This window comes from Pseudophryne corroboree, chromosome 11, assembly GCF_028390025.1.
Source record: "Pseudophryne corroboree isolate aPseCor3 chromosome 11, aPseCor3.hap2, whole genome shotgun sequence".
NCBI classification, from domain to species: Eukaryota; Metazoa; Chordata; class Amphibia; order Anura; family Myobatrachidae; genus Pseudophryne; species Pseudophryne corroboree.
Window position 1 is genome coordinate 306,363,597 of NC_086454.1, and position 27,768 is coordinate 306,391,364.

The 27,768-nt window shown below is 48.7% G+C and overlaps 1 protein-coding gene across 1 annotated transcript in view; it reads right to left on the reverse strand.

Annotated features, from left to right (window-relative positions):
• ITFG1 (integrin alpha FG-GAP repeat containing 1) overlaps positions 1-27,768 on the reverse strand; it is a 402,294-nt gene that overhangs the window by 289,663 nt on the left and 84,863 nt on the right. The window contains exon 6 of the mRNA XM_063945577.1: positions 24,466-24,560. Within this exon, the coding sequence (XP_063801647.1) occupies positions 24,466-24,560 (95 nt within the window). The remainder of the gene's footprint in view (positions 1-24,465; positions 24,561-27,768) is intronic.

Here is a 27,768-nt window from a genome sequence, read left to right on the forward strand (position 1 = left end):
CTTCTAGTATCCATATCTGTGCTGCATTGTTGTGAGCAGTATATAGTAGTAAAGTGCAGCATTTTGGTGACCACTAGTATATAGTAGTACAGTACAGTAGGCCATTGCTGTATCTTGCAGCTCCGTGTCACTTCTAGTATCCATATCTGTGCTGCATTGTTGTGAGCAGTATATAGTAGTATAGTGCAGCATTTTGGTGACCACCAGTATATAGTAGTACAGTAGGCCATTGCTGTATTTTGCAGCTCCGTGTCAGACTCAGTTCTAGACAGTATCCTAATCAGTGCTCAATATCTGCTGCATTGTTGTGTGACCAGTATATATTATATAGTAGTACAGTGCAGCATTTTGGTGACCACCAGTATATAGTAGTACAGTACAGTAGGCCATTGCTATTGCTATATTACTGGCATATAATTCCACACATTAAAAAACGGAGAACAAAAAATGTGGAGGGTAAAATAGGGAAAGATCAAGATCCACTTCCACCTAGTGCTGAAGCTGCTGCCACTAGTCATGGCAGAGACGATTCAATGCCATCAACGTAGTCTGCCAAGGCCGATGCCCAATGTCATAGTAGAGAGCATGTAAAATCCAAAAAACAAAAGTTCCGTAAAATGACCAAAAAATGTAAATTAAAAGCATCTGAGGAGAAGCGTAAACTTGCCAATATGCCATTTACAACACGTAGTGGCAAGGAACGGCTGAGGCCCTGGCCTATGTTCATGGCTAATGGTTCAGCTTCACATGAGGATGAAGCACTCATCCTCCCGCTAGAAAAAATGAAGAGTTAAGCTGCCAAAAGCACAGAAAAGAACTGTGCATTCTTCTAAATCACAAATCCCCAAGGAGAGTCCAATTGTGTCGGTTGCGATGCCTGACCTTCCCAACACTGGACGGGAAGAGGTGGCTCCTTCCACCATTTGCACACCCCCTGCAAGTGCTGAAAGGAGCACCCACAGTCCAGTTCCTGATATTCAAATTGAAGATGTCACTGTTGAAGCACACCAGGATGAGGATATGGGTGTTACTGGCGCTGAGGAGGAAATTGACAAGGAGGAATCTGGTGGAGATGTGGTTTGTTTAAGTCAGGCACCCGGGGAGACACCTGTTGTCAGTGGGATAAGGCCATTGACATGCCTGGTCAAAATACCAAAAATAACACCTCAGAAATGCGGACAACTGGTGTCAAGCTGTAATAAGTAGGGGTAAGGACGTTAACCACCTATGAACATCCTCCCTTATACGTCACCTGGAGCGCATTCATCAGAAGTCATTGACAAGTTCAAAAACTTTGGGTGACAGCGGAAGCAGTCCACTGACAACTAAATTACTTCTTCCTCTTGTACCCAAGCTCCCAGTGCAAACCACACCACCAACTCCCTCAGTGTCAATTTCCTCCTTAGAAAGTAACACCAATAGTCCTGCAGGCCATGTCACTGGCAAGTCTGACGAGTCCTCTCCTGACTGGGATTCCTCCGATGGATCCTTGAGTGGAACGCCTACTGCTGCTGGCGCTGCTGCTGTTGTTGCTGCTGGGAGTCGATCATCATCCCAGAGGGGAAGTCGGAAGACCACTTGTACTACTTCCAGTAAGCAATTGACTGTCCAACAGTCCTTTGCGAGGAAGATGAAATATCACAGCAGTCATCCTGTTGCAAAGCGGATAACTCAGGCCTTGGCAGCTATGTTGGTGTTAGACGTGTGTACGGTATACACCGTTAGTTCACAGGGACTTAGAGAATTTCTTGAGGTAGTGTGTCCCTGGTACCAAATGCCATCTAGGTTCCACTTCTCTAGGCAGGCGATACCGAGAATGTACACAGACGTCAGAAAAAGAGTCACCAGTGTCCTAAAAAATGCAGTTGTACCCAATGTCCACTTAACCACGGACATGTGGACAAGTGGAGCAGGGCAGACTAAGGACTATATGACTGTGACAGCCCACTGGGTAGATGTATTGCCTCCCGCAGCAACAACAGCAGCGGCGGCACCAGTAGCAGCATCTCGCAAACGCCAACTCGTATTCCAGCACGTCCCATGTTTTGCACATACAGTACAATAAATTTGGTGGTGCAGAATTTTTAAAAAAACGACAGGGGCGTGCAAGAGATGCTGTCGGTGGCCCGAAGAATTGCGGGCCACTTTCGGCATTCAGCCACCGCGTGCCGAAGACTGGAGCACCAGCAAACACTCCTGAACCTACCCCACCATCAGCTGAAGCAAGAGGTGGTAACGAGGTGGAATTCAACCCTCTATATGCTTCAGAGGATGGAGGAGCAGCAAAAGGCCATTCAAGCCTATACATCTGCCTACGATATAGGCAAAGGAAGGGGAATGCACCTGACTCAAGCGCAGTGGAGAATGATTTCAACGTTGTGTAAGGTTCTGAAACCCTTTGAACTTGCCACACGTGAAGTCAGTTCAGACACTGCCAGCCTGAGTCAGGTCATTAACCACATCAGGCTTTGGCAGAAGCAGCTGGAGAGATTGAAGGAGGAGCTAAAACGGAGCGATTCCGCTAGGCATGTGGGACTTGTGGATGGAGCCGTTCATTTGCTTAACCAGGATTCACGGGTGGCCAATCTGTTGAAATCAGAGCACTACATTTTGGCCACTGTGCTCAATCCCAGGTTTAAAGCCTACGTTGTATCTCTCTTTCCGGCAGACACAAGTCTGCACATGTTCAAAGACCTGCTGGTGAGACACTTGTCAAGTCAAGCGGAACGTGACTCGCCAACAGCTCCTCCTTCATTTTATACCGCCACTGGAGCTGCCAGGAAAAGGATCGGATTTCCAAAATCACCCGCTGGCGGTGATGCAGGGCAGTCAGGAGCGAAAACTGACATCTGGTCCGGACTGAAGGACCTGCCAATGATTACTGACATGTCGTCTACTGTCACTGCATATGATTCTGTCACCATTGAAAGAATGGTGGAGGATTATATGAGTGACAGCATCCAAGTAGGCACGTCAGACAGTCCGTACGTTTACTGGCAGGAAAAAGAGGCAATTTGGAGGCCCTTGCACAAACTGGCTTTATTTTACCTAAGTTGCCCCCCCTCCAGTGTGTACTCCGAAAGAGTGTTCAGTGCAGCCGGTCACCTTGTCAGCTATCGGCGTACAAGGTTACTTCCACAAAATGTGGAGAAGATGATGTTCATCAAAATGAATTATAATCAATTACTCCATGGAGACATTTACCAGCAATTGCCTCCAGAAAGTACACAGGGACCTGTGATGGTGAATTCCAGTGGGGACGAATTAATACTATGTGAGGAGGGGGATGTACACAGTGAAAGGGGTGAGGAATCGGAGGATGATGATGAGGTCGACATCTTGCCTCTGTAGAGCCAGTTTGAGCAAGGAGACATTGATTGCTCCTTTTTGTCGGTGGGTTCCCAAACCAACCAGTCATTTCAGCCACAGTCGTGTGGCAGACCATGTCACTGAAATTATGGGTTTGTTAAAATGTGGATGTCCTGTTTATACAACATAAGGTTGGGTGGGAGGGCGGAAGGACAATTCCATCTTGCACCTCTTTATTTTTTTATTTATCTTTGCATCATGTGATGTTTGGGGACAATTTTTTTAAGTGCCATCCTGTCCGACACTGCAGTGCCACTCCTAGATGGGCCAGGTGTTTGTGCCGCCCACTTGGGTTGCTTAGCTTAGTCATCCAGCGACCTCTGTGCAAATTTTAGGACTAAAAATAATATTGAGGTGTGAGGTGTTCAGAATAGACTGGAAATGAGTGGAAATTATGGTTATTGAGGTTAATAATACTATAGGATCAAAATTACCCCCAAATTCTATGATTTAAGCTGTTTTTGAAAAAAAACACCCGAATCCAAAACACACCCGAATCCGATAAAAAATTTTAAGGGAGGTTTTGCAAAAACGCGTCCGAATCCAAAACATGGCCGCGGAACCGAATCCAAAACCCGAAAAATTTCTGGTGCACATCTCTAATATATATATATATATATATATATATATATATATATATATATATATATATATATATACACTAGGTGATTCATTGCGCCCTACGGGCGCTCTTCACACAGTCGTTTGGGGCTACGCCCCGTTAACCCCTGCACACCTTTGGACATACGCAGGCCGGTAGATAACAGAATCAGAAACACAGGGCAGTATAGAGGGCATACAGAAATGGTGTCCGGTTGAGAAAAGATAGAGAGACGTAGAGGGGGAGAATGTAGAGAAACGCTGTGCAATCGGTAAAGGATAGAGAGAGGCAGGGTGGTAGGGAGAGGATAAAGAGAGGCAAGGTGTTAGACAGAAAATACCGTTGCAAAAGGCTACGACCCGTTAACCCCTGCACGGGCTTCAGCTGTGCTATAATTGTTAGTATATGGAGTATTACCTGCAAAAAAGTTTATGCTATTGGGTAAATATTGCAAGGGGGAAGGGCGTGCGATTGTCAAGGGGGCGTAAAGAGTGGCTGCATGGCACAATGAATAACATAGTGTAGTATATACTGCTAGTGTCTGCAGCGCAGCTTACACACACAGTGGCCACAGGTATCAGAGCCGCGTATACACACAATGGACACAGGTAGCTGAGCTGCTTATACACACAATGACCACAGGTAACGTATCCACACAGTGGCCAGATGTAGCAGGGCAGCTTATATACACAATACCAACAGGTAGCAGAGCCGCTTATACACACAATACCCACAGGTAGCAGAGCCGCTTATACACAGTGCCCACAGGTAGCAGCGCAGCATATACACACAGTGGCCACAGGTATATCAGAGCCACGTATCCACACAGTGGCCAGAGGTAACAGGGCAGCTTATACACACAATACCCAGATAGCAGAGCCGCTTATACACACAGCGGCAACAGGTAGCAGAGCCGCTTAAACACACAGTGCCCACAGGTAGCAGAGCCGCTGATACACACAGTGCCCACAGGTAGCAGAGACGTTGATACACAACGTGCCCACAGGTAGCAAAGCAGTTTATAGACACAATGACCACAGGTAGCAGTATTGCTTATACACACAATGGACCCCGGTAGCAGTGCCACTTCTACACACAATTCCCATAGGTAACAGAGGCGCTTATACACACAAGGCCACAGGTAGCTGAGCCGCTTATACACACAATGGCCACAGGTAGCTGAGCAGCTTATACACACAATGGCCACAGGTAGCAGCACCACTTATACACACAATGGCCACTTTTAGCAGCACCGCTATGTGTTGGGTGCCGTGGGTGGAGGAGGGGCGGGGGGTGCTGCAGGTGGGGGCAGGAGTGCCGTGGGTGTGGGAGCGGTGGGGGGTGCTGCGGGTGTGGGTGCTCTTGGTGGGGTAGGTGGTGCGAGGCGGATGTGGTGGTTGCCGCGGGTGGGGGGCGGATGTGGTGGATACTGTGGGTGCCGTGGGTGGGGGAGGGGCGGGCGGGTTTTATGGTGCGGGGGTGTAGCGGGGGGGGAGTGGTGGGTATGGGGGTGGGGTGGGAGTGCCGCGGGTTGTGGGTGCTACGGGTGGGGGAGGGGCGTGTGCTGTGGGTGGGGGATGGATGTGGTAGGTGCCGCGGGTGGGGTGGAGGGTGCGGGGGTGTAGCAAGGGGGAGAGGGCAGGAGTGCAGCGCGCGGGGGAGGAGCATGTGCCGAGGGTGGGGGGCGGCGGATGTGGTGGATGCTGTGGGTGCCGCGGGTGGGGGAGGTGCGGAGGGTGCGGGGGAGAGGTGGGTATGGGGGTGGGGGAGGTGCGGCTGCGGGGGTGTGGAGGGGTCTGGATGCGCTGCGGTCAGGGGAGGAGGTGCTGCGGGTGTGGGTGCTATGGGTGGGGGGCGAATGTGGTGGATGCTGTGGGTGCCGCGGGTGGGGGAGGGGCAGGAAGGGTGAAGGGAGCGGTGGTGTATGGGGGGAGAGGTGGGTATGGGGGTACCGCGGGTGGGGGAGGGGGCGGGGCAGGAAGGGTGGAGGGAGCGGTGGTGTATGGGGGGAGAGGTGGGTATGGGGGTGCTGCGGGTGGGGGAGGTGTGGTGTTAGCTACAGGTGGGGGAGGGGCATGTGCCGTAAGTGGGGGGATGTGGTGGATGCTGTGGGTGCTGCCGGTGGGGGAGGGGCAGGTGGGGTGGAGGGTGCGGGGGTGTAGCGGGGGTGGGGGGGGGATAGGTGGGTATGGGGGTGGGAGTGCAGTGGGCGGGGCATGGGCGTGTGCCGCGAGTGGGGGACAGATGTGGTGGATGCTGTGGGTGCCGCGGGTGGGGAAGGCGCGGGGGGGAGAGAGAGGTGGGGGAGGGGCGGGGGTGCCACGGGCAGGAGAGGAGGGGGGCGGTGCGGTTTGTGGGTGCTATGGGTGGGGGAGGAGGCGGGAGTGGTGTGGGAGGGGCGGGAATGCCGCGGGTGGGGGAGGGGCATCTGCTGCTGGTGGGGGAGGGTCGGGAGTGCCGCAGGTTGGGGAGGGGTGGGAGGTGCTGCAGATGTGGGTGCTATGGGTGGGGGGAGGGGGTGCTGCAGATGTGGCTGCTATGGGTGGGGGAGGGGGCGGGTGTGCCGCGGTGGGGGAGGGGCGGTAGTGCCGCAGGGGTGCTGCAGATGTGGGAGCTATGTGTGGGGGAGGGAGGGCCGCGGGTGGGGTGGAAGTGCCGCGGGTGGGGGACGGGTGGGAGGTGCTGCAGATGTGGGTGCTATGGGTGGGGTGGGAGTACCGCGGGTGGGGGAGGGATGAGATTTCCGCGGGTGGGGGAGGAGCGGGGGGTGCTGCAGATGTGGCTGCTATGGGTGGGGGAGGTGGCGGGAGTGCCGCCGGTGGGGGGTGCTGCAGCTGTGGGTGCCACAGGTGGGAGGGTGCGGGGTGTGTGTCGCGGGTGGGTGGCGGATGTTGTGAAGGCTGTGGGTGCCGCGAGTGAGAGGGGGGCGGCAGTCAGTGGTCGTCCACGGCATTCTCCTCCGGACTGTGCGGCAGCTGAGCAGGCACCAGCTGCAGTGTCACCAGGGTGCAGGGAGTGTACGGGGAGGGGGGAGAGAGGGGAGTGGGCAGATATGGGGAGGGGACTGGGCGGGGATGGGCGGACCGAGGTAGAGGACTGTTCCTGGCCTGCATCCAGCCACCCAGATCTGTGACTGTGACTCCGCCCAGCATTAGAAATGCAGGCACAGAGTCACAAGGCTAATATATAGGATATATATATATATATATATATATATATATATATATTGCACAGATCTGAAGGCGCTAGATTAATGGTATTGTTCACGTACTTAATTGCAGTGGTATACAATGAAAGTCTCGAATATATTCAAGTAAAATGTATTCATAAAAATACAATAAAACATCAGGAGCATCGATAAGGTTTCACAAAGCTGTGTCTTCGGATTTATCCGGTTTTACATTCAGTTTCTTTGTTGGTATAGATTCACAGAGTGACACAAATGCAGAAAGATAGATGGACCCAACGCGTTTCGTCCCTTAATGAGACTTCTTCAGGGGTACAGAAAACGGATGCTCAGACAATGAGGTGGGAATAACTTGATAAACCGTCTACACCTCTAATTGTACCAGTTGAGGTAGGTATATACAACCAGGTTATATCTGGTGTATTAGATCGCAATGCAATATAGCTTCATATCGTGGTGTGATGGATTATATATCAACAATGGTCTTAGTATGACCAATGGTAAATTAACAAATATCAATCATTGAACATTGTCGTGGATGATGATCAACTTTCAGCATATAGAGCACTGGGCATTATATGTATAAAAATGATGATGTGTTCCTCTCAGAGTCCAATGGATATCGATGAGTTTTTGATGTTTTTTTGGTGTCGTTTTCTCCGTACAGTGACCGGGAACCCCAATTAGTGCACTGTGTTCGCTTGCCATGCTTCGGGCAAGGTGCATCGTTCTGCTTCCGCTGCGCGCGGCACAGGTTACTGTTCCCAACTGTAGTCCACGTGGTTCATAAAGTATGAAAAAGTTCAACAAAAAAAACAAAATTGAAAAACACATGTCGACCTTTTGACCTGTCGACCTAAAGACCCTGTCGACCGAGAAACCCTGTCAACCTACTTACTGTCGACCTAAAGACCGGATCCCATGTCAACATGGTCACTAGGTCGACACATGAAAAGGTCGACATGAGTTTTAAATTTTTTTGGAACTTTCTCATACTTTATGATTTACGTGGACTACGATTGGGAATAGTAACCTTGCCCGAAGCATGGCGAGCAAAGCGAGGGGATACGGTGCACTAATTGGGGTTCCCGGTCACTTTACAAAGAAATCGACACCCAAAAAGAAACACAACACAACTCATGTCGAACTTTTTCCGTGTCGACCTATATCAGGTGTCGACCTAGTCAGTGGCGACCAATAGTGCTCGACCTAATGACTGTTGACCTAGTTACTGTTGACCCTATGAGCTACACCACAAAAAATACTGCTACAACACTTACGGCAGTCAAAATAAAACATTTTAATAAACTGTGGAGGTGGAGGAGGTGAAAAGAGGCGAGGAAGGAGTTTGGGAGTGGCAAGTGGTATATAGGTGCTGTGAGAAACTTGTATAGGAGCTGTGAGAAAATGCAGGAGCGAGTTAAAGTCTTAAATCTTCTTGAGACTTGGTCAATAATACTAGTATATGATAATACACCATGTGCTGTCTCCGCCATGGCAGGGACGGCCTGTGTGTGCAGATATATATTATGAGCTGGGTGAGTCGACAGCAAAGAAACATGGGTGAGTTTGAGGCGTCAGCTTTATATGCCGCTCCGAACTCAGCCAGCAGGCTCCGGTGTTACCTGGAGACTTCAAGGCACGGGCACATATAAGATCCAAGTCCCAATCTAATAAACATGTCCGTGATGAATTCTCTGCAGGGGATAATTGTATTAAGTCTCTTCGCAAGTCAGAGATCAGTCTGTCAGGAGCTGTTTGCCATCTCATATTTCTTAGTGTCAAGAGATGCTTGGAACAGAAAAGGGTTTCGCTCCAGGCTCAGCTGCCACAACAATCGCTGCCGAGCATTACTACAGATATGGATTATTGCACTGGGGTTCTTGTAACATGGAGATCAATTAAACCATTGATAACATGGGCAGTAGCTGCAGAGCTGACATAAGGAGTTTATTAAGAACAAATAAAATGTCAGAACAAAATAAACAGCACATAAACAGAATAATAGGACATGGCCCAAGAGATGGGGACACTATTGGCTTTATTTATTTGGCAATAATTGTATTGGACCAAAAGTGATAGTTTTGACCTCATATACGTTTCATAATGATTGCATCTGCTATGTTTTGCGTATAATGCAAATAATAGGATTTTAATACCTACCGTTAAATCCTTTTCTCGTAGTCCATAAGGGATATTGGCGGAAACTAGTACGATGGGGTATAGACTGGCTCCAAAGTAGCCAGTGCACTTTAAATTTTCTTCACTGGGTGTGCTGGCTCCTCCCCTCTATGCCCCCTCCCACAGGCAGTTATAGGTTAAAAAAAAATGTGCCCGAAGGAGAAAGGACATAAATGAGAGAAGGAACATGATAACAGAAAGGGTGGTGAGATTCACACACCAGCACACCACTAACATACAACAACCAGCAACGGCTGGTAACAACAGCAGCAACAGCTGAACAGGTAACTATAGAACAAGAACCTGCAGAAAAGTCCAGGCACTGAGGCGGGCGCCCAATATCCCTTATGGACTACGAGAAAAGGATTTACCGGTAGGTATTAAAATCTTATATTCTCTAGCATCCATAAGGGATATTGGGGGAATCTAGTATGATGGGGACGTCCCAAAGCTTCCAGAACGGGTGGGAACGTGCAGAGACTGCTGCAGCACCGCCTACCCAAACTGGGTATCCTCTTTGGCCTGGGTGTCAAATCTGTAGAACTTCACAAAAGTGTTCTTCCCTGACCAGGTAGCATCTCGGCATAGTTGTAAGGCCGGGACTCCACGGGCAGCCGCCCAGGAAGAGCCCACTGATCTAGTAGAGTGGGCTTTTAGAGACTTAGGAACAGGTAAGGCTGCCGACACATAGGCCTGTTGGATAGTAAGTCTAAGCCGACGAGCAATGGACTGCTTTGAAGCAGGGTAACCCTTCTTCTGCGCATCATAGAGCACGAACAAGGAATCCGTCTTTCTGACCCGAGCTATACACTTGACATATATCTTCAAGGCCTGCACAGTATCCAATGCCTCCGGAGAAACAGAAGCGTCAGAACTGGACGGAATCACAATAGGTTGATTCAGATGAAACGCGGAGAAAACCTTGGGCAGGAACTGCTGATTAGTCCGGAGCTCCGCTCAGTTCTCGTAAAAGACCAAGTATGGACTTTACACGATAAGGCCCCCAATTCTGAGACACATCGAGCAGAAGCCAGGGGCCAGTAACATCACTGTCTTCCATGTGAGGTACTTGTCTTCTACCATCATCAGATGTTCAAACCAGGTACACTGCAGAAATTTCAACACTGTATCCAAATCCCAGGGTGCCGTAGGCGGCACAAAGGGAGGTTGTACGTGGAGTACCCCTTGCAAGAAGGTCTGAACTTCTGGTAACAGTGCCAATTTCTTCTGAAAGAAAATGGAGAGAGCTGAAATCTGGACCTTAAACGGAACCCAGACACAAGCCCTTATCCACACCAACCTGCAGGAAACGTAAAAAAGTCCAAGTGAAACTCTGCAGGCGGAAACGTGCGTTCCTCGCACCAAAAGCCACATCTCCTCCAGAGATGATGATAGTGTTTTGACATCACAGGTTTCCTGGCCTGGACCATGGTTGCACTAACCTTTTTGGAAAGGCCCTTGTGAGCTAGGATGTTCCGCTCAACCTCCAAGCCGTCAAACGAAGTTGCCGTAAGCCCGGGTACACGAACGGTCCTTGTTGAAGATCACTTCTTAGTGGTAGAGACCAAGGGTCTCCAACGGACATGTCCAGAAGATCCGCGAACCACACCCTCCGAGGCCAATCCGGGGCAATCAGAATTGCCTGGACTCCTTGATTCCTGATTAGTTTTAGCACTCTTGGGAGCAATGGGATCGGAGGAAACAGGTAGACCAGCAAGTATGGCCAAGGCGATGCCAGTGCATCCACTGTCCGCGCCTTAGGGTCCCTGGTCCGCAAGCAATACTAGGGAAGTTTCTTGTTGATACGAGAAGCCACCTCCCAGTTGTCCACACCCAGAATGAAGATTGCAGACATGGCTCTTGCGTTTCTTTTCACCCAGAGGAGTATCTTTGACACCTCTCGCATGTAGGCTCTACTTTTTGTCCCTCCTTGTCGATTGATATATGCCACCGCCGTGGCATTGTCCGACTGTACCTGGATCGCGTGATCCTTGAGCAGAGGAGATGCTTGAAGTAGAGCATTGTAGATCGCCCGAAGTTCCAGAATGTTGATTGGAAGGAGGCTTTCGTGTGAAGACCACCTGCCCTGGAACTGCGCCCCTTAGTTGACAGCTACCCATCCCAGCAGACTCACATCTGTCATGAGGAGGGTCCAATCCTGAATTTCGAATCTCCAGCCCTCCAGGAGATTGGGGGACTGAACCCACCACAGGAGGGAAATCCAGGCCTGAGGTGACAGCCGAATAATTCGGTGCATCTGGAGATGTGATCCGGACCACTTGCTCAGGAGATCCAATAGAAATGTTCTGGCATGGAACCTCCCATATTGGATCGCTTTGTATGAGGCGACCATCTTCCCCAACAATCTGATGCAAAGATGGATGGAAACTTGGGCAGGTCGGAGCACCATGCGGACCATCTCCTGAAGTGTACTCGCCTTGTCCTCTGGTAGAAACACCTTCTGTGCCACAGTATCCAGCAACATCCCCAGGAACAGGAGCCTCTGAGTTGGCTCCAGGTGGGACTTCTGTAAGTTGAGGAACCACCCATGGTCGGACAGAAGACGGATGGTGCGGTCGATATGGAGCAACAAAAGTTCCCTGGATCTTGCCTTTATCAGGAGATCATCTAGATAAGGCACCACATTTATCCCTTGGATCCGGAGTTGAAGCATCATCTCCGCCATAACCTTCGTGAATACCCTCGGTGCTGTTGACAGGCCGAAGGGTAGTGCCTGGAACTGGAAGTGATCGTCCAGCAGGGCAAACCGCAGGTACGCCTTATGAGGAGACCAAATCGGAATGTGGAGATAGGCGTTCTTGATATCCAAGGAGACCATAAATTCCTCGTCTTCCAGGCCCGCAATTACTGCACGCAGGGATTCCATCTTGAACACCTTTAAAATAAGAATTTACTTACCGATAATTCTATTTCTCGGAGTCCGTAGTGGATGCTGGGGTTCCTGAAAGGACCATGGGGAATAGCGGCTCCGCAGGAGACAGGGCACAAAAGTAAAGCTTTCCGATCAGGTGGTGTGCACTGGCTCCTCCCCCTATGACCCTCCTCCAAGCCAGTTAGGTACTGTGCCCGGACGAGCGTACACAATAAGGGAGGAATTTTGAATCCCGGGTAGGACTCATACCAGCCACACCAATCACACCGTACAACTTGTGATCTAAACCCAGTTAACAGTATGATAACAGCGGAGCCTCTGAAAAGATGGCTCACAACAATAATAACCCGATTTTTGTAACTATGTACAAGTATTGCAGATAATCCGCACTTGGGATGGGCGCCCAGCATCCACTACGGACTCCGAGAAATAGAATTATCGGTAAGTAAATTCTTATTTTCTCTATCGTCCTAGTGGATGCTGGGGTTCCTGAAAGGACCATGGGGATTATACCAAAGCTCCCAAACGGGCGGGAGAGTGCGGATGACTCTGCAGCACCGAATGAGAGAACTCCAGGTCCTCCTTAGCCAGGGTATCAAATTTGTAGAATTTAGCAAACGTGTTTGCCCCTGACCAAGTAGCTGCTCGGCAAAGTTGTAAAGCCGAGACCCCTCAGGCAGCCGCCCAAGATGAGCCCACCTTCCTTGTGGAATGGGCATTTACATATTTTGGCTGTGGCAGGCCTGCCACAGAATGTGCAAGCTGAATTGTATTACACATCCAACTAGCAATAGTCTGCTTAGAAGCAAGAGCACCCAGTTTGTTGGGTGCATACAGGATAACAGCAAGTCAGTTTTCCTGACTCCAGCCGTCCTGGAACATATTTTCAGGGCCCTGACAACATCTAGCAACTTGGAGTCCTCCAAGTCCCTAGTAGGTGCAAGGCACCACAATAAGCTGGTTCAGGTGAAACACTGACACCACCTTAGGGAGAGAACTGGGGACGAGTCCGCAGCTCTGCCCTGTCCGAATGGACAAACAGATATGGGCTTTTTTGAGAAAAAACCACCAATTTGACACTCGCCTGGTCCAGGCCAGGGCCAAGAGCATGGTCACTTTTCATGTGAGATGCTTCAAATCCACAGATTTGACTGGTTTTAAACCAATGTGATTTGAGGAATCCCAGAACTACGTTGAGATCCCACAGTGCCACTGGAGGCACAAAAGGGGGTTGTATATGCAATACTCCCTTGACAAACTTCTGGACTTCAGGAACTGAAGCCAATTCTTTCTGGAAGAAAATCGACAGGGCCGAAATTTGAACCTTAATGGACCCCAATTTGAGGCCCATAGACACTCCTGTTTGCAGGAAATGCAGGAAACGACCGAGTTGAAATTTCTTTGTGGGGCCTTCCTGGCCTCACACCACGCAACATATTTTTGCCACATGTGGTGATAATGTTGTGCGGTCACCTCCTTTCTGGCTTTGACCAGGGTAGGAATGACCTCTTCCGGAACGCCTTTTTCCCTTAGGATCCGGCTTTCCACCGCCATGCCGACAAACGCAGCTGCGGTAAGTCTTGGAACAGACATGGTACTTGCTGAAGCAAGTCCCTTCTTAGCGGCAGAGGCCATAAGACCTCTGTAAGCATCTCTTGAAGTTCCGGGTACCAAGTCCTTCTTGGCCAATCCGGAGCCATGAGTATAGTTCTTACTCCTCTACGTCTTATAATTCTCAGCACCTTAGGTATGAGAAGCAGAGGAGGGAACACATACACCGACTGGTACACCCACGGTGTTACCAGAACGTCCACAGCTATTGCCTGAGGGTCTCTTGACCTGGCGCAATACCTGTCCCGTTTTTTGTTCAGACGGGACGCCATCATGTCCACCTTTGGTATTTCCCAACGGTTTACAATCATGTGGAAAAAACTTCCCGATGAAGTTTCCACTCTCCCGGGTGGAGGTCGTGCCTGCTGAGGAAGTCTGCTTCCCAGTTTCCATTCCCGGGATGAAACACTGCTGACAGTGCTATCACATGATTTTCCGCCCAGCGAAAAGTCCTTGCAGTTTTTGCCATTGCCCTCCTGCTTCTTGTGTCGCCCTGTCTGTTTACGTGGGCGACTGCCGTGATGTTTTTCCCACTGGATCAATACCGGCTGACCTTGAAGCAGAGGTCTTGCTAAGCTTAGAGCATTATAAATTTACCCTTAGCTCCAGTATATTTATGTGGAGAAAAGTCTCCAGACTTGATCACACTCCCTGGAAATTTTTTCCTTGTGTGACTGCTCCCCAGCCTCTCGGGCTGGGCTCCGTGGTCACCAGCATCCAATCCTGAATGCCGAATCTGCGGCCCTCTAGAAGATGAGCACTCTATAACCACCACAGGAGAGACACCCTTGTCCTTGGATATAGGGTTATCCGCTGATGCATCTGAAGATGCGATCCGGACCATTTGTCCAGCAGATCCCACTGAAAAGTTCTTGCGTGAAATCTGCCGAATGGAATTGCTTCGTAGGAAGCCACCATTTTTACCAGGACCCTTGTGCAATGATGCACTGTTTTTAGGAGGTTCCTGACTAGCTCGGATAACTCCCTGGCTTTCTCTTCCGGGAGAAACACCTTTTTCTGGACTGTGTCCAGAATCATCCCTAGGCACAGCAGACGTGTCGTCGGGATCAGCTGCGATTTTGGAATATTTAGAATCCACCCGTGCTGTTGTAGCAGTATCCGAGATAGTGCTACTCCGACCTCCAACTGTTCCCTGGACTATGCCCTTATCAGGAGATCGTCCAAGTAAGGGATAATTAAGACGCCTTTTCTTCGAAGAAGAATCATCATTTCGGCCATTACCTTGGTAAAGACCCGGGGTGCCGTGGACAATCCAAACGGCAGCGTCTGAAACTGATAGTGACAGTTCTGCACCACGAACCTGAGGTACCCTTAGTGAGAAGGGCAAATTTGGGACATAGAGGTAAGCATCCCTGATGTCCCGGGACACTATATAGTCCCCTTCTTCCTGGTTCGTTATCACTGCTCTGAGTGACTCCATCTTGATTTGAACCTTTGTAAGTGTTCAAAAATTTTTTTAGAATAAGTCTCACCTAGCCTTCTGGCTTCAGTACCACAATATAGTGTGGAATAATACCCCTTTTCTTGTAGTAGGAGGGGTAATTTAATTATCACCTGCTGGGAATACAGCTTGTGAATTTTTTCCCATACTGCCTCCTTGTCGGAGGGAGACCTTGGTAAAGCAGACTTCAGGAGCCTGCGAAGGGGAAACGTCTCGACATTCCAATCTGTACCCCTGGGATACTACTTGTAGGATCCAGGGGTCCTGTACGGTCTCAGCGCCATGCTGAGAACTTGTCAGAAGCGGTGGAACGCTTCTGTTCCTGGGAATGGGCTGCCTGCTGCAGTCTTCTTCCCTTTCCTCTATCCCTGGGCAGATATGATCTTATAGGGACGAAAGGACTGAGGCTGAAAAGACGGTGTCTTTTTCTGCAGAGATGTGACTTAGGGTAAAAACGGCGGATTTTCCAGCAGTTGCCGTGGCCACCAGGTCCGATGGACCGACCCCAAATAACTCCTCTTCCTTTATACGGCAATACCCCTTTGTGCCGTTTGGAATCTGCATCACCTGACCACTGTCGTGTCCATAACATCTTCTGGCAGATATGGACATCGCATTTACTCTTGATGCCAGAGTGCAAATATCCCTCTGTGCATCTCGCATATATAGAAATGCATCCTTTAAATGCTCTATAGTCAATAAAATACTGTCCCTGTCAAGGGTATCAATATTTTTAGTCAGGGAATCCGACCAAGCCACCTCAGCTCTGCACATCCAGGCTGAGGCGATCGCTGGTCGCAGTATAACACCAGTATGTGTGTATATACTTTTTATGATATTTTCCAGCCTCCTGTCAGCTGGTCCTTGAGGACGGCCCTATCTATAGACGGTACCGCCACTTGTTTTGATAAGCGTGTGAGCGCCTTATCCACCCTAAGGGGTGTTTCCCAACGCGCCCTAACTTCTGGCGGGAAAGGGTATACCGCCCATAATTTTCTATCGGGGGGAACCCACGCATCATCACACACTTTATTTAATTTATCTGATTCAGGAAAAACTACGGTAGTTTTTTCACATCCCACATAATACCCTCTTTTGTGGTACTTGTAGTATCAGAAATATGAAACACCTCCTTCATTGCCTTTAACGTGTGGCCCTAATAAGGAATACGTTTGTTTATTCACCGTCGACACTGGATTCAGTGTCCCTGTCTGTGTCTGTGTCGACCGACTAAAGTAAACGGGCGTTTTAAAACCCCTGACGGTGTTTTTGAGACGTCTGGACCGGTACTAATTGTTTGTCGGCCGTCTCATGTCGTCAACCGACCTTGCAGCGTGTTGACATTATCACGTAATTCCCTAAATAAGCCATCCATTCCGGTGTCGACTCCCTAGAGAGTGACATCACCATTACAGGCAATTGCTCCGCCTCCTCACCAACATCGTCCTCATACATGTCGACACACACGTACCGACACACAGCACACACACAGGGAATGCTCTGATAGAGGACAGGACCCACTAGCCCTTTGGAGAGACAGAGGGAGAGTTTACCAGCACACACCAAAAACGCTATAATTATATAGGGACAACCTTATATAAGTGTTTTCCCTTATAGCATCTTTTTTATATATTTCTAACGCCAAATTAGTGCCCCCCCTCTCTGTTTTAACCCTGTTTCTGTAGTGCAGTGCAGGGGAGAGCCTGGGAGCCTTCCCTCCAGCCTTTCTGTGAGGGAAAATGGCGCTGTGTGCTGAGGAGATAGGCCCCGCCCCTTTTTCGGCGGCCTCGTCTCCCGCTCTTAACGGATTCTGGCAGGGGTTAAATATCTCCATATAGCCTCCGGAGGCTATATGTGAGGTATTTTTAGCCAAAATAGGTATTCATTTTGCCTCCCAGGGCGCCCCCCTCCCAGCGCCCTGCACCCTCAGTGACTGCCGTGTGAAGTGTGCTGAGAGGAAAATGGCGCACAGCTGCAGTGCTGTGCGCTACCTTTAGAAGACTGAGGAGTCTTCTGCCGCCGATTCTGGACCTCTTCTTACTTCAGCATCTGCAAGGGGGCCGGCGGCAAGGCTCCGGTGACCATCCAGGCTGTACCTGTGATCGTCCCTCTGGAGCTGATGTCCAGTAGCCAAGAAGCCAATCCATCCTGCACGCAGGTGAGTTCACTTCTTCTCCCCTAAGTCCCTCGTTGCAGTGATCCTGTTGCCAGCAGGACTCACTGTAAAATAAAAAACCTAAGCTAAACTTTTCTAAGCAGCTCTTTAGGAGAGCCACCTAGATTGCACCCTTCTCGGCCGGGCACAAATATCTAACTGGCTTGGAGGAGGGTCATAGGGGGAGGAGCCAGTGCACACCACCTGATCGGAAAGCTTTACTTTTGTGCCCTGTCTCCTGCGGAGCCGCTATTCCCCATGGTCCTTTCAGGAACCCCAGCATCCACTAGGACGATAGAGAAATAAGGATTTAAGGCTTTCAGATTCAGAATGGGCCCGACCGAACCGTCTGGCTTCGGCACCACAAACAGGTTTGAGTAAAACCCCTTGCCGCGTTGCTGTAGAGGTACTGGAACAATGACGCGGGATTGGAACAAATTTTGGATAGCCTGTTGTAACGTAACTTGCATATCCTCCAAAGCTGGTAAGCTTGATTTGAAAAATCATTGGGAGGGGGGGGGGGGGGGGAGATGAGTACTGTCGAGCTCCAGCTTGAAGCCCCGAGAAATTAGCTCCCTTACCCAGGCATCCTGGCAGGAGGACTCCCAGACGCAGCTGAAGTGACGCAGTCGAGCTCCCACCTCGAGATCCCCTCATGCTGAGGCTTTAGTGGAAGCAGAACTGGTGGACTGTTCCTGAGGACTGGTACTTGCAGGTTTCCTGGACTTTCCTCTGGTACCTTTAGCTGCATTGGAGGCACCTCTGGCCTTTGACCAAAATGTGCGAGACCGAAAGGACTGGACAGTCGGCTCCGGATAGGAGCTTCGCACCGGCGGGGCCCCAGAGGGGAAAAACGTGGATTTCCCAGCAGTAACCTTGGAAATCCAGGCATCCAGCTCAACCCCAAAAAGCCATTCCCCAGAAAAGGGGAGGGACTCCACATTACGTTTGGATTCTGCATCTGCAATCCACTGACGCAACCACAAGGCCCTGCATGCTGACACCGCCATGGCCGTCGTCCGAACATTGATGTTCGCCATCTCCTCGAGGGAATAACAGAGGATACGAGCAGTGTCCTGAATGTGTTTCAGGAGGGTAACCATGGTAACTAAGGGCCTATCCCCGAGAGGCCCCCCTGAATTTGCATGGCCCAAGAATGAATGGCATGGATCATCCAGCAATCCGCAATGACCGGTCTTTGGGAAAGGCTGGCTGCAGTGTATATAGATTTTAGGGTAGTTTCTATTTTTCTATCCGCAGGATCCTTCACGGTAAAGGAGCCCGGGGCAGGAAGCACCGCCTTTTTAGACAGGCGAGAGACCGAGACATCCACCCCAGGGGGTTCCTCCCAAAATGTTCTACCTTGAGGAGCAAATGGTTAAGTGCATAAAAACTTTTTGGACACTTGAAATTTTTTGTCTGGATTCTTCCAGGCCTGTATGAATAAGTAATCTAACTCTGGAGATATAGGGAAAGTGGCATTGGGCTTGTTTTGTACAAAGAAAAACGACTGCTGTGAAGAAGCATCCTCTAGAGGGAACTGCAACACATCCCTTATAGTCAAAATGAGAGGTTCAATACCCTGAGTAGAATCGGGATCCCCACTAACGGGATCCGGGTCATCCCCATCATCCTGGACATCATCATCTGTATCAGAAAGCAGAGCAGGTAAACCACGCTTCTGGGGACCTCCATGAGAGATGGGGGCTGTTCATCAGCCCTAGCAGCTAAACCTGCAACAGCTTGTTGCAGTAGCTGAGTTTTCTGCACATTAGCAGTGAGCTGGGATGGCATATCTGACATCATAGTTTTAAGAGACCCTAACCAGTGGGGCTCTGTACCCTCTCCCCCAACCTCTTCACTAATTTGTGAATATTGACTACATTGCTCACAGGAAACAGAGTCATTAGACAATAGAGAAAATCTGGTGTGACAGATACTGTGAATATGGGGTAAGCACAAGTTGTGCAGTAAGTACAAACACATATACTTACACACAGACAGTTATAATGCAAGCCTACTTTTCCTACTGTATGTGAGAGGAGATACACAGAGAGGGAGAAATACCAGGACACCCGGAGCTGCACAGCCCCAGTGAGACTGTCAGTTCTGTATCACAGTAACACTAATAAATGCAGTCCTGAATAGGCTCAGACTAGTGTACAACAGCGGCTCTCCCCCTTTAGCTATACCCTGTACCAGTTTCCAGTGTGTCTTAGAGGCAGGAAGCACTGAGTGTGTGCTGCTGATGGCTTCTGTAAGCAGAGGAAGGCGCCAAACGCTGCTGGTCCCGCTCTGAGGAAGCGCCGCCCCCTCCAATGGTGCCGGAGCTATACACAATATTTATACTGGCAAAGTCTCCCCTAAGCTTGAAACCTCATACAAGTGCTTGGTTAAGCATGTTTGAGCCAGTGTAGTCACGGGCGATCGAGTGCGCCGTCCGTGACTCCCCCCCCCCCCCCGTACATCGCGCCCGTGATCAGCCGCACTTTGAACCGGAGACCCCCCTAGCGGGGCCCCCAGTGTGTACTCACCACCTACTATGTCACCTTCAGGCAGCGTTAGGGGTGTGCGGCGTGCTGCGACAGCCAAGACGCAGTGCCCGCTGAACAAACAGCTCCTCAGGACGGTGGTCCTGCAGCAGGGAAGTGGCTCTGCACCTAGTAAGGCCGGTAACCGTCCCCACCCTAATTTCCACGGTGCAGGTATGCTGTTGCCCAGTCAGCATACCGAAAATAATAAAATATTGAAATGAAATTGAAGAAAACTCTCTGGAGCTGCAGAGATGTGCATCCTCTCCTGAGGGCACTTTTTTCTAAACTGTGGGAGGGGGCATAGAGGGGAGGAGCCAGCACACCCAGTGAAGAAAATTGAAAGTGCACTGGCTCCTTTGGACCCAGTCTATACCCCATCGTACTAGGTTTCCCCCAATATCCCTTATGGATGCTAGAGAAAATGCTTATACAATGATATTGAAAAAAATATATATAAAGTGACATGTGAGAAGCCATTTTGTCAATGGGGACCTCAAGACAGACATCTGCGGAAAGCTATCAATCACCTGTACAAAGCCATTGAAACAGGCTGATTGGATGAACATACCCAAGCAAATGTCCAACCACACAGTAAGGACAGCAATGAGGGGCAGGACTGGAATGCCCAATTTCTCAACGCGGTCACCAAATCAACCAACTTCATCGACAAGTAGAACAATCTGAAGCGACTGGATTTTGCCAAAACTACTTTGGCAACATGGACTCTGATTGGAACTTGGTCAGATGAGAGCAGAATGGGACTCTTTGACCATTAGTAGGTATGAGGGAAGCCTACTGAGAAAAGAACCCCATACCTAGAAAGTGGCCATGGATTGTAAAGGCTGTGGGGCTGTTTGGCTGCAGCTGGTGCTGGACCCCTAATCAAGATCAAGGGCATCATAAAATATAAGGCATCAGAATATTATGGTAGAAGAAGTGGTTGATGACCAAGTGACTGGCTGATGACCAAGGGGCTGGCTAATGACCAAGGGGCTGGCTAATGACCAAGGGGCTGGCTAATGACCAAGCCGCTGGCTATTGACCAAGCCGCTGGCTATTGACCAAGATGTATGCAAAACCATTGGTCTTGCGTACATCTCTGAATCTAGCCCTTAAACCCCACAGGAAACCTGCAGAAGGCAGTAGCATCAGTGTAAATCCAAGGACATTAGGGCGTTTGTAAAAGATGTACATGACTGTGTGTTCTAAACTGTATACCAATGCGTTTTTCAATCTCACATAAATATAGGAAAAAGCTTTGTTTAGACATCCCCACCAGGAAGAACTTGTACTGTAGTAGAAGAAAAGCTTTAAACATTCCGAGATCATGGTTTCTAAGGAAAACTAGCCCGGTCTGGGAGACAGTTTTTAGATGTCTGTTCTGAATGAAGTACTTACTTCTAATTATGTTGCTATTAACAAACAGATAAGTGCATCATGTTTATTATAATGGTCAGGATATAATGAAGTAATTCATAATTAATAATAGTTTTGCAAAAACAGGTTAAGACACACTCTAAATTACATGATAAAATAAAATTCCAGAAACCTGAAAGATAGAAAAAAGATGCAGCAAAAACCAGCGGAGGGATGGCTAGGAAATGGACAGTGAGTAACGAGCTTCTCAGATCAGGCTCAAAGCCAACGCATATAAACAACAAGCACTATAAACAAACACCACAATCAATCTTCACAGACACACCAACACCTGAAGGCCAAATCACATCCACTTTGTACCCTCGGAGGGTCCAATTTCCTCCCGATAGCTGCATTTGCTCATAAATGTAAACCGTCGAGACTCCAGGTAACGGACTCTTTCGAGGCAGCGTCACCCCGATGGACCAGCTAGAACAAGTCTCCTCACTCTGTTTGCTCGCTCGCTACTGTACGCAAAACACTTAACTTCACGGATACATCACATCAAGGTTAAGGTTTGATCTTGCAAGTCAGAAGTAGCCAGGGCCAGAAGATGATCATCTGTTAAAAAGCAGTTGGTAAATTCCATTTATTCTAACAGTACGATTTGTTCGGTCACCAAGGGCAACAGAAAGTACCACTTTGTTATCAGCAGGCACTTAACGCATTACTTTTATGTTTCAAGGCTTGCTGGGGGAGCCTGTTATAAGAAACAAAGGAGCATGGCCTTAAGTCCACAGAAGAACTACATGTACAGAGATCATTCTCTCTGACTGCTATTCTTACGGGAGAAGGGGAGATCTCCTCTCCCTCCCTTCTTTGTGTTTCAGTGAACGGGAGCATTATCTGCCATCAAATGCTGTGTGAAATATTTCATATATAGGGGGGTCACTATAGAGTGTCATAGGTACACGCTGCCAGGGGTGCTTGTGTCAGAAGTGTGCTGCACACCGCTCTCTGAAGGCATTGGATTAATATGTTCCTGACGTACCTCCAGGAAGCCTCATTGTGATTACCTGTAATCTAAGGCTGGATGCACTGGCGGATGTGGGTATCTGACAGTGGGAGGAGCCAGGATGTGGCGCTGTGGAAGTAGGGTTCAAATAATGACCATTTATAAGGACTCATAAAAGGTGCCTAACTTTTCCATACTTCCTGTAAAGCAACAGGTGCGTTATAAGGGCAGTACGGTCAGTGTAATGGTTAGCATTACTGCCTCACAGCACTGAGGTCATGGGTTCAATTCCCACCACTGACCCAAACTGTGTGGAGTTTGTATATTCTCCCCGTGCTTGCATGGGTTTTCTCCTGGTACTCACGTTTACTCCCACAATCCAAAAATATATTGTTAGGTTAACTGGATCCCAACAAACATTAACTTCTAATTATTGTACTATTATCTACACTCCAGTACAGGACATAAGTAATGAGCAGGAATAGATCCTGAAAATGATCTATATAGGGCAACAAACTCCCAGGGTAACATGATATGCAGCAACACCAAGCAAGCCTCATTACAAAAGACCCTCACCCCAATTCACAAAAGGAAGTCCTAATGTAATGCTAAGGAAGGGTATTACATACATCATACAAGGCCGCTGCCCTCTGCCAGCTGAAAAGCGCATGCGACAGGATGCTGTGCAGACGTCTCATTCCAGGATAATTGACATGGGAAAGCTCATATGTAGGACTAGTATTTATGAAATGCCCATTGCACCTGCTGCTACAGAGAAGTCACCAGGAGAAAACATTTAATGACTGCTTGAGGTAGGCTCCTGCGCTCTGCGTCTCAGCAGGTTACACAGGGTAAGAGCGCACACAGCAGATTGTGAAGCCGCCCGATCTGCTTCACTACCTTCATAGACAGGACATTGATTACAGCTGTAAAATCCAGCGCTCGTAATAAAACTGCCAACCAGACTGCGGAGGATCCTACATTTTAAATTATAAATACATGGTTTCTATAATTAAATTGCACCCGGATTATGTTTTTCTATCAGCTCGGGAGCATGGTAAACGGGCCTAGCAGCAATGTCATAACGTAACCCATGTTCTGCCATTCTATATGCTCTAGTTCTCTAGCAGCTACTGTACGATTAAACAGAATAAGGGTGTAGTGTGGGCGGAAGAGATGATAGGTTTCTTGATGTACAGTCTATTAGATATAGAGTATCTCATCACACCATATATTCTAAAGTTAATGCTACATTTTTACGGAAAACACAGAGGGCGGGATGTAATGAAGTCCAGGTCCGCCAGCTGTGCGGGATGTCGGACAAACTCGGATGTTATTTTTAAAAGGGCAATCATGATTTAGCCTTGCACATCATTGCCCATTTAAAAAAACAAACAATTCCGAGTTCGGTCGACTCCCCGCACGGCCGCTGAACCCGGACTTCATTGATGACAGATAGCCATCTTTTCAGAGGCTCCTTCGTTTATCATACTGTTAACTGGGTTCAGATCACAGGTTATACGGTGTGATTGGTGTGGCTGGTTTGAGTCTTACCCGGGATTCAAAATCCTTCCTTATTGTGTACGCTCGTCCGGGCACAGTATCCTAACTGAGGCTTGGAGGAGGGTCATAGGGGGAGGAGCCAGTGCACACCAGATAGTCCTAAAGCTTTCTTTAGATGTGCCCAGTCTCCTGCGGAGCCGCTATAGCACCTTCGTAGCCGACGTTCACCTCACATCAATGGCACGTGGTGCTCCGCAGTTTCCACGTCAGTTATTTACAATGATGACATTTGTCCAACCACGCTACACATTCACAGCAGCAGCACGCAAACAGGTCACAAACTGCGCTGTGTCAGAAATACTGCCACCTTTGACCCGAAAGCGGATGATCATCCCTTTTTCCAACTCGGATAAATTTCCGCTTTTACCCATGACCGCAACGAGTGATGTGTGTGCAGACGGCCTATCACACAGTTTATATACCCACCAAGCCAGCGCACAACACGTTACATACTGCATGGGCTACGCACTGCCGACGTCAAATGTAGGAGGTGGTCATAATAATGTGACTCGGTCGTGGTAGTATGAAACTAACTTACCAGCGGTAAAATCTCCTGTTAGGTCTATAAAGGCATGGGAATGAGGCACCCACATTTCACGTGTAGTATTCAGACTTGCCGTTACAGGCAGGTTCCTAGAAAACAAAAGGATGATTGAAGATTAATATGAATATTCCATTTCATATATCGTCACCCATCTTTCAGTAGTTTATAGTCACTGCTAACATTAAACTCATCTTCTATATTGCCTGGTACGGACTGTAATTATTTCTGTTCCCATTTTGAAAAGTTACACTCGTACGGTTTTAATTTTTAAAAAAAGGGCAAAACCAAATCTCTAACTCAAAAAGTGTAGCACACAGTTTATATAATGATGTTAAAAATAAGCATCTGTACAGGAAGGCTTGGTGAACACTGCCGACAGTGGGGAGGGGTGGGGGCGGGGGCGGGAGGGTAAATAAAAGAAAAGTAAAAAGACATAAAAGAAGAGAACATTAGCAGAGACCAGGATGAGGTGAGGATTGAAACGGATACTACAGGGACCAGACAGTGGTTCGTGAAAGGTAGTCATAGTGTCATTTTATAAACAAATGATTTATTACCAGTTATTTATATAGCGCACACATATTCCGCAGCGCTTTACAGAGAATATTTACCCATTCACATCAGTCCCTGCCCCAGTGGAGCTTACAATCTACATTCCTATCACATGTACACACAGACACATTCACGTTTAGGGTTCATTTTGTTGGGATCCAATTAACCTACCAGTATATTTTTGGATTGTGGGAGGAAACCGGAGTACCCGGAGGAAACCCACGCAAGTCGGGGAGAATATGCAAACTCCACACAGGGCCATGGTGGGAACCGAACCCATGACCTCAGTGCCGTGAGGCAGTAATGCTAACCATTACACCATCCGTACTGCTCAAACTTGAGATGTATTGAAGGTCTAATGGACATTTCCAATTATTGACAATCACAGCTATTGCGGCAATACAAATACGGACTATAAGTAGTGTTCACTCTAGGCTGTTTTAGCAGGGCGCCGCGCCCTGCCCGATTTTTTAAGGGCAAAACCCGCCCTGCCCATTATGCGGCGCCCTGCTAAAACAGCCGCCCGCTTTCTGCCCCTCTCAGCGTGTAAAGATGCCGCGCGCATGCGCGCGGCATCCATTCACGCTGTCAGAGAGCTTGAGGGAAGCCCAGCACCTCCGTAGGTGCTGGGCACGCCCCCAACAGTGACGGCGCCGCCCGCCCACGCCCCCGTCTGTGGACTGAACCGCCCACTTACATTACGTGCAAGTGGGCACGCCCCCTATTTGCATAGCCACACCGCACGCGTGCTTGTGCCCCTAACGGACCCGCGCCCTGCCCTGCCCGTCCGCTACAGTGAACACTAATAAGCTTGTCCTGATGTTTGCTTACAGACTAGATTGCGGCTCGCAAAAGTGCCATAGAAAACATCTTGCGGGAGAGACAAGCCTGTAACCCGTGAGAACATGTCCCACACCTATAGATATATAGTTACTGTATATCTTTTTACACGCATAATGCCACTTTCTTCCTGGTTACTATGATTATTTATGGGTCTTTATCAGAGTGCAAACACCTGTGTAATGGCAGGAGAATACTCACTGTGCATCTGAGGAAATGCTTGTGATAAACTGCCAGCTTGCAGTACATTGGCTTTGAGTGATCACATGACCTTAAAGTGTAATCAGCAGCTTACTTAAAAAAACTCCCAAAACATTTAACAGACACAGAAAGGGATCGGCAAAGCTTTATAGTTACATTTCTCAATATTATTAAGTAACTATAGCGTGCAATAAGACTTTTACTCAATCTGTACCTTTAAGGTTAGATATTTCAAAGCTGTATGAAAGTCACCTTATAAAATGGAATTCATTATCAATTTTAGAACAAAAAAATAAAAAACCCACGTTACTCGCTTTTTATACCAACGCAGTTTTAACGCTACTCCTGCATAATGAGCCGATAATGAACAGCTCCTAATGTTCATTTATAGGATGCCAGGAATGAAGTCCCTTCCGGCAAACACATTTCATGGAGAGGCTGCATGAACGGATTTGATTTATGCTCATTGTATGTATGATTTCAAAAACGCTTCATGCAGTAAATGTCCCATCAATCCTGGAAAAGCTCAAGGATTCGCTCGCGAGGACAACAAAGCTCCAAGTAAAATAAAAAAAACAACATGAGAGATGGAACAGGCGGAACCTATGATATAAAGCGATAAGACTCGGTCTGCATCAACTGAATGAATTTTCATTAGAATATATTACTCAGGCTGGAAGAGACGTAGAAAAATGTGACAGCTACACAGAAGCAGAAATCTGCGTCGAAGCAGCAAAACAGGAATAAGAACCAATGTTCGGTTATAACGTATTAAGCAGAGGTAAGGTTTGTTGGTTTGTTTCCTTAGTTCACAATTGGCAGCACTAAGACATCGCTGAGGCCAGTTGTGCCTCATGCCTCCGGATTGTCTCCTCTAGTGAATCACACCCCGACAATGTCACTAGCTCCCAGTGATCTGAAAAGATGCGTTTTCAGAAATATTGTGTCAGACAATATTGAGGCGTACACTACATGGGCAAATGTAAATTGAAAAAAAGAAAGGAAGTAAGCAGGAGACCGTAATCTGAATCCTCTTTCCTTTCAGAACAGCTATGTACACTGCCATATTTTTATTAAAGTCTGTCCCATGACTTCCCAACAGCATTATATCGCCATCTGATGATTAATTCCACGCAGAAATGCATCTGTTAGGTAAGGGGTAGACAACGTGCCCCCACCTACCCAGCTGCGGTGGAACTATACATCCCAGCATGCCCTGCCCCAGCATTACCATGCTCTAAGAGAAACACTGTCGTAGGGCATGCTGGGATGTGCAGTTCCACAGCAGCATGAGTGACACACGTTGCCTACCCTCTGTACCAGATTACAAAAAAAAAATGGGTACATTACCAATATGGTGGCCAATCCTGGGATCGGGATTGGCGGGATCCCGGGATTTTGGGCACAAATTGGGATTAGGAAGGGGATTTCGAAATAAGGAAGCCCCTTTGTTTTTGCAATGCCGGGCAGCATAACTCTGCCCAGCTCCCCTTTCTCGTCTCCCCCTGCCCCCAGCTGCGCAGCTTGGCATGAAGGTCAGAGGTCACGCTGTGCAGCCAGCCACCCTCCGCTAACACCTCGGCGCCTGCACTGGGCGGCGGCCGTAGCCCGCACCTCACTTCCTCTCCGCCCACCCTCACGCCTGATGGGATGAGGGTAAGTTATGCAGACGGGGAGAGGTTTGGTCGCCGACCTAGGACAAAA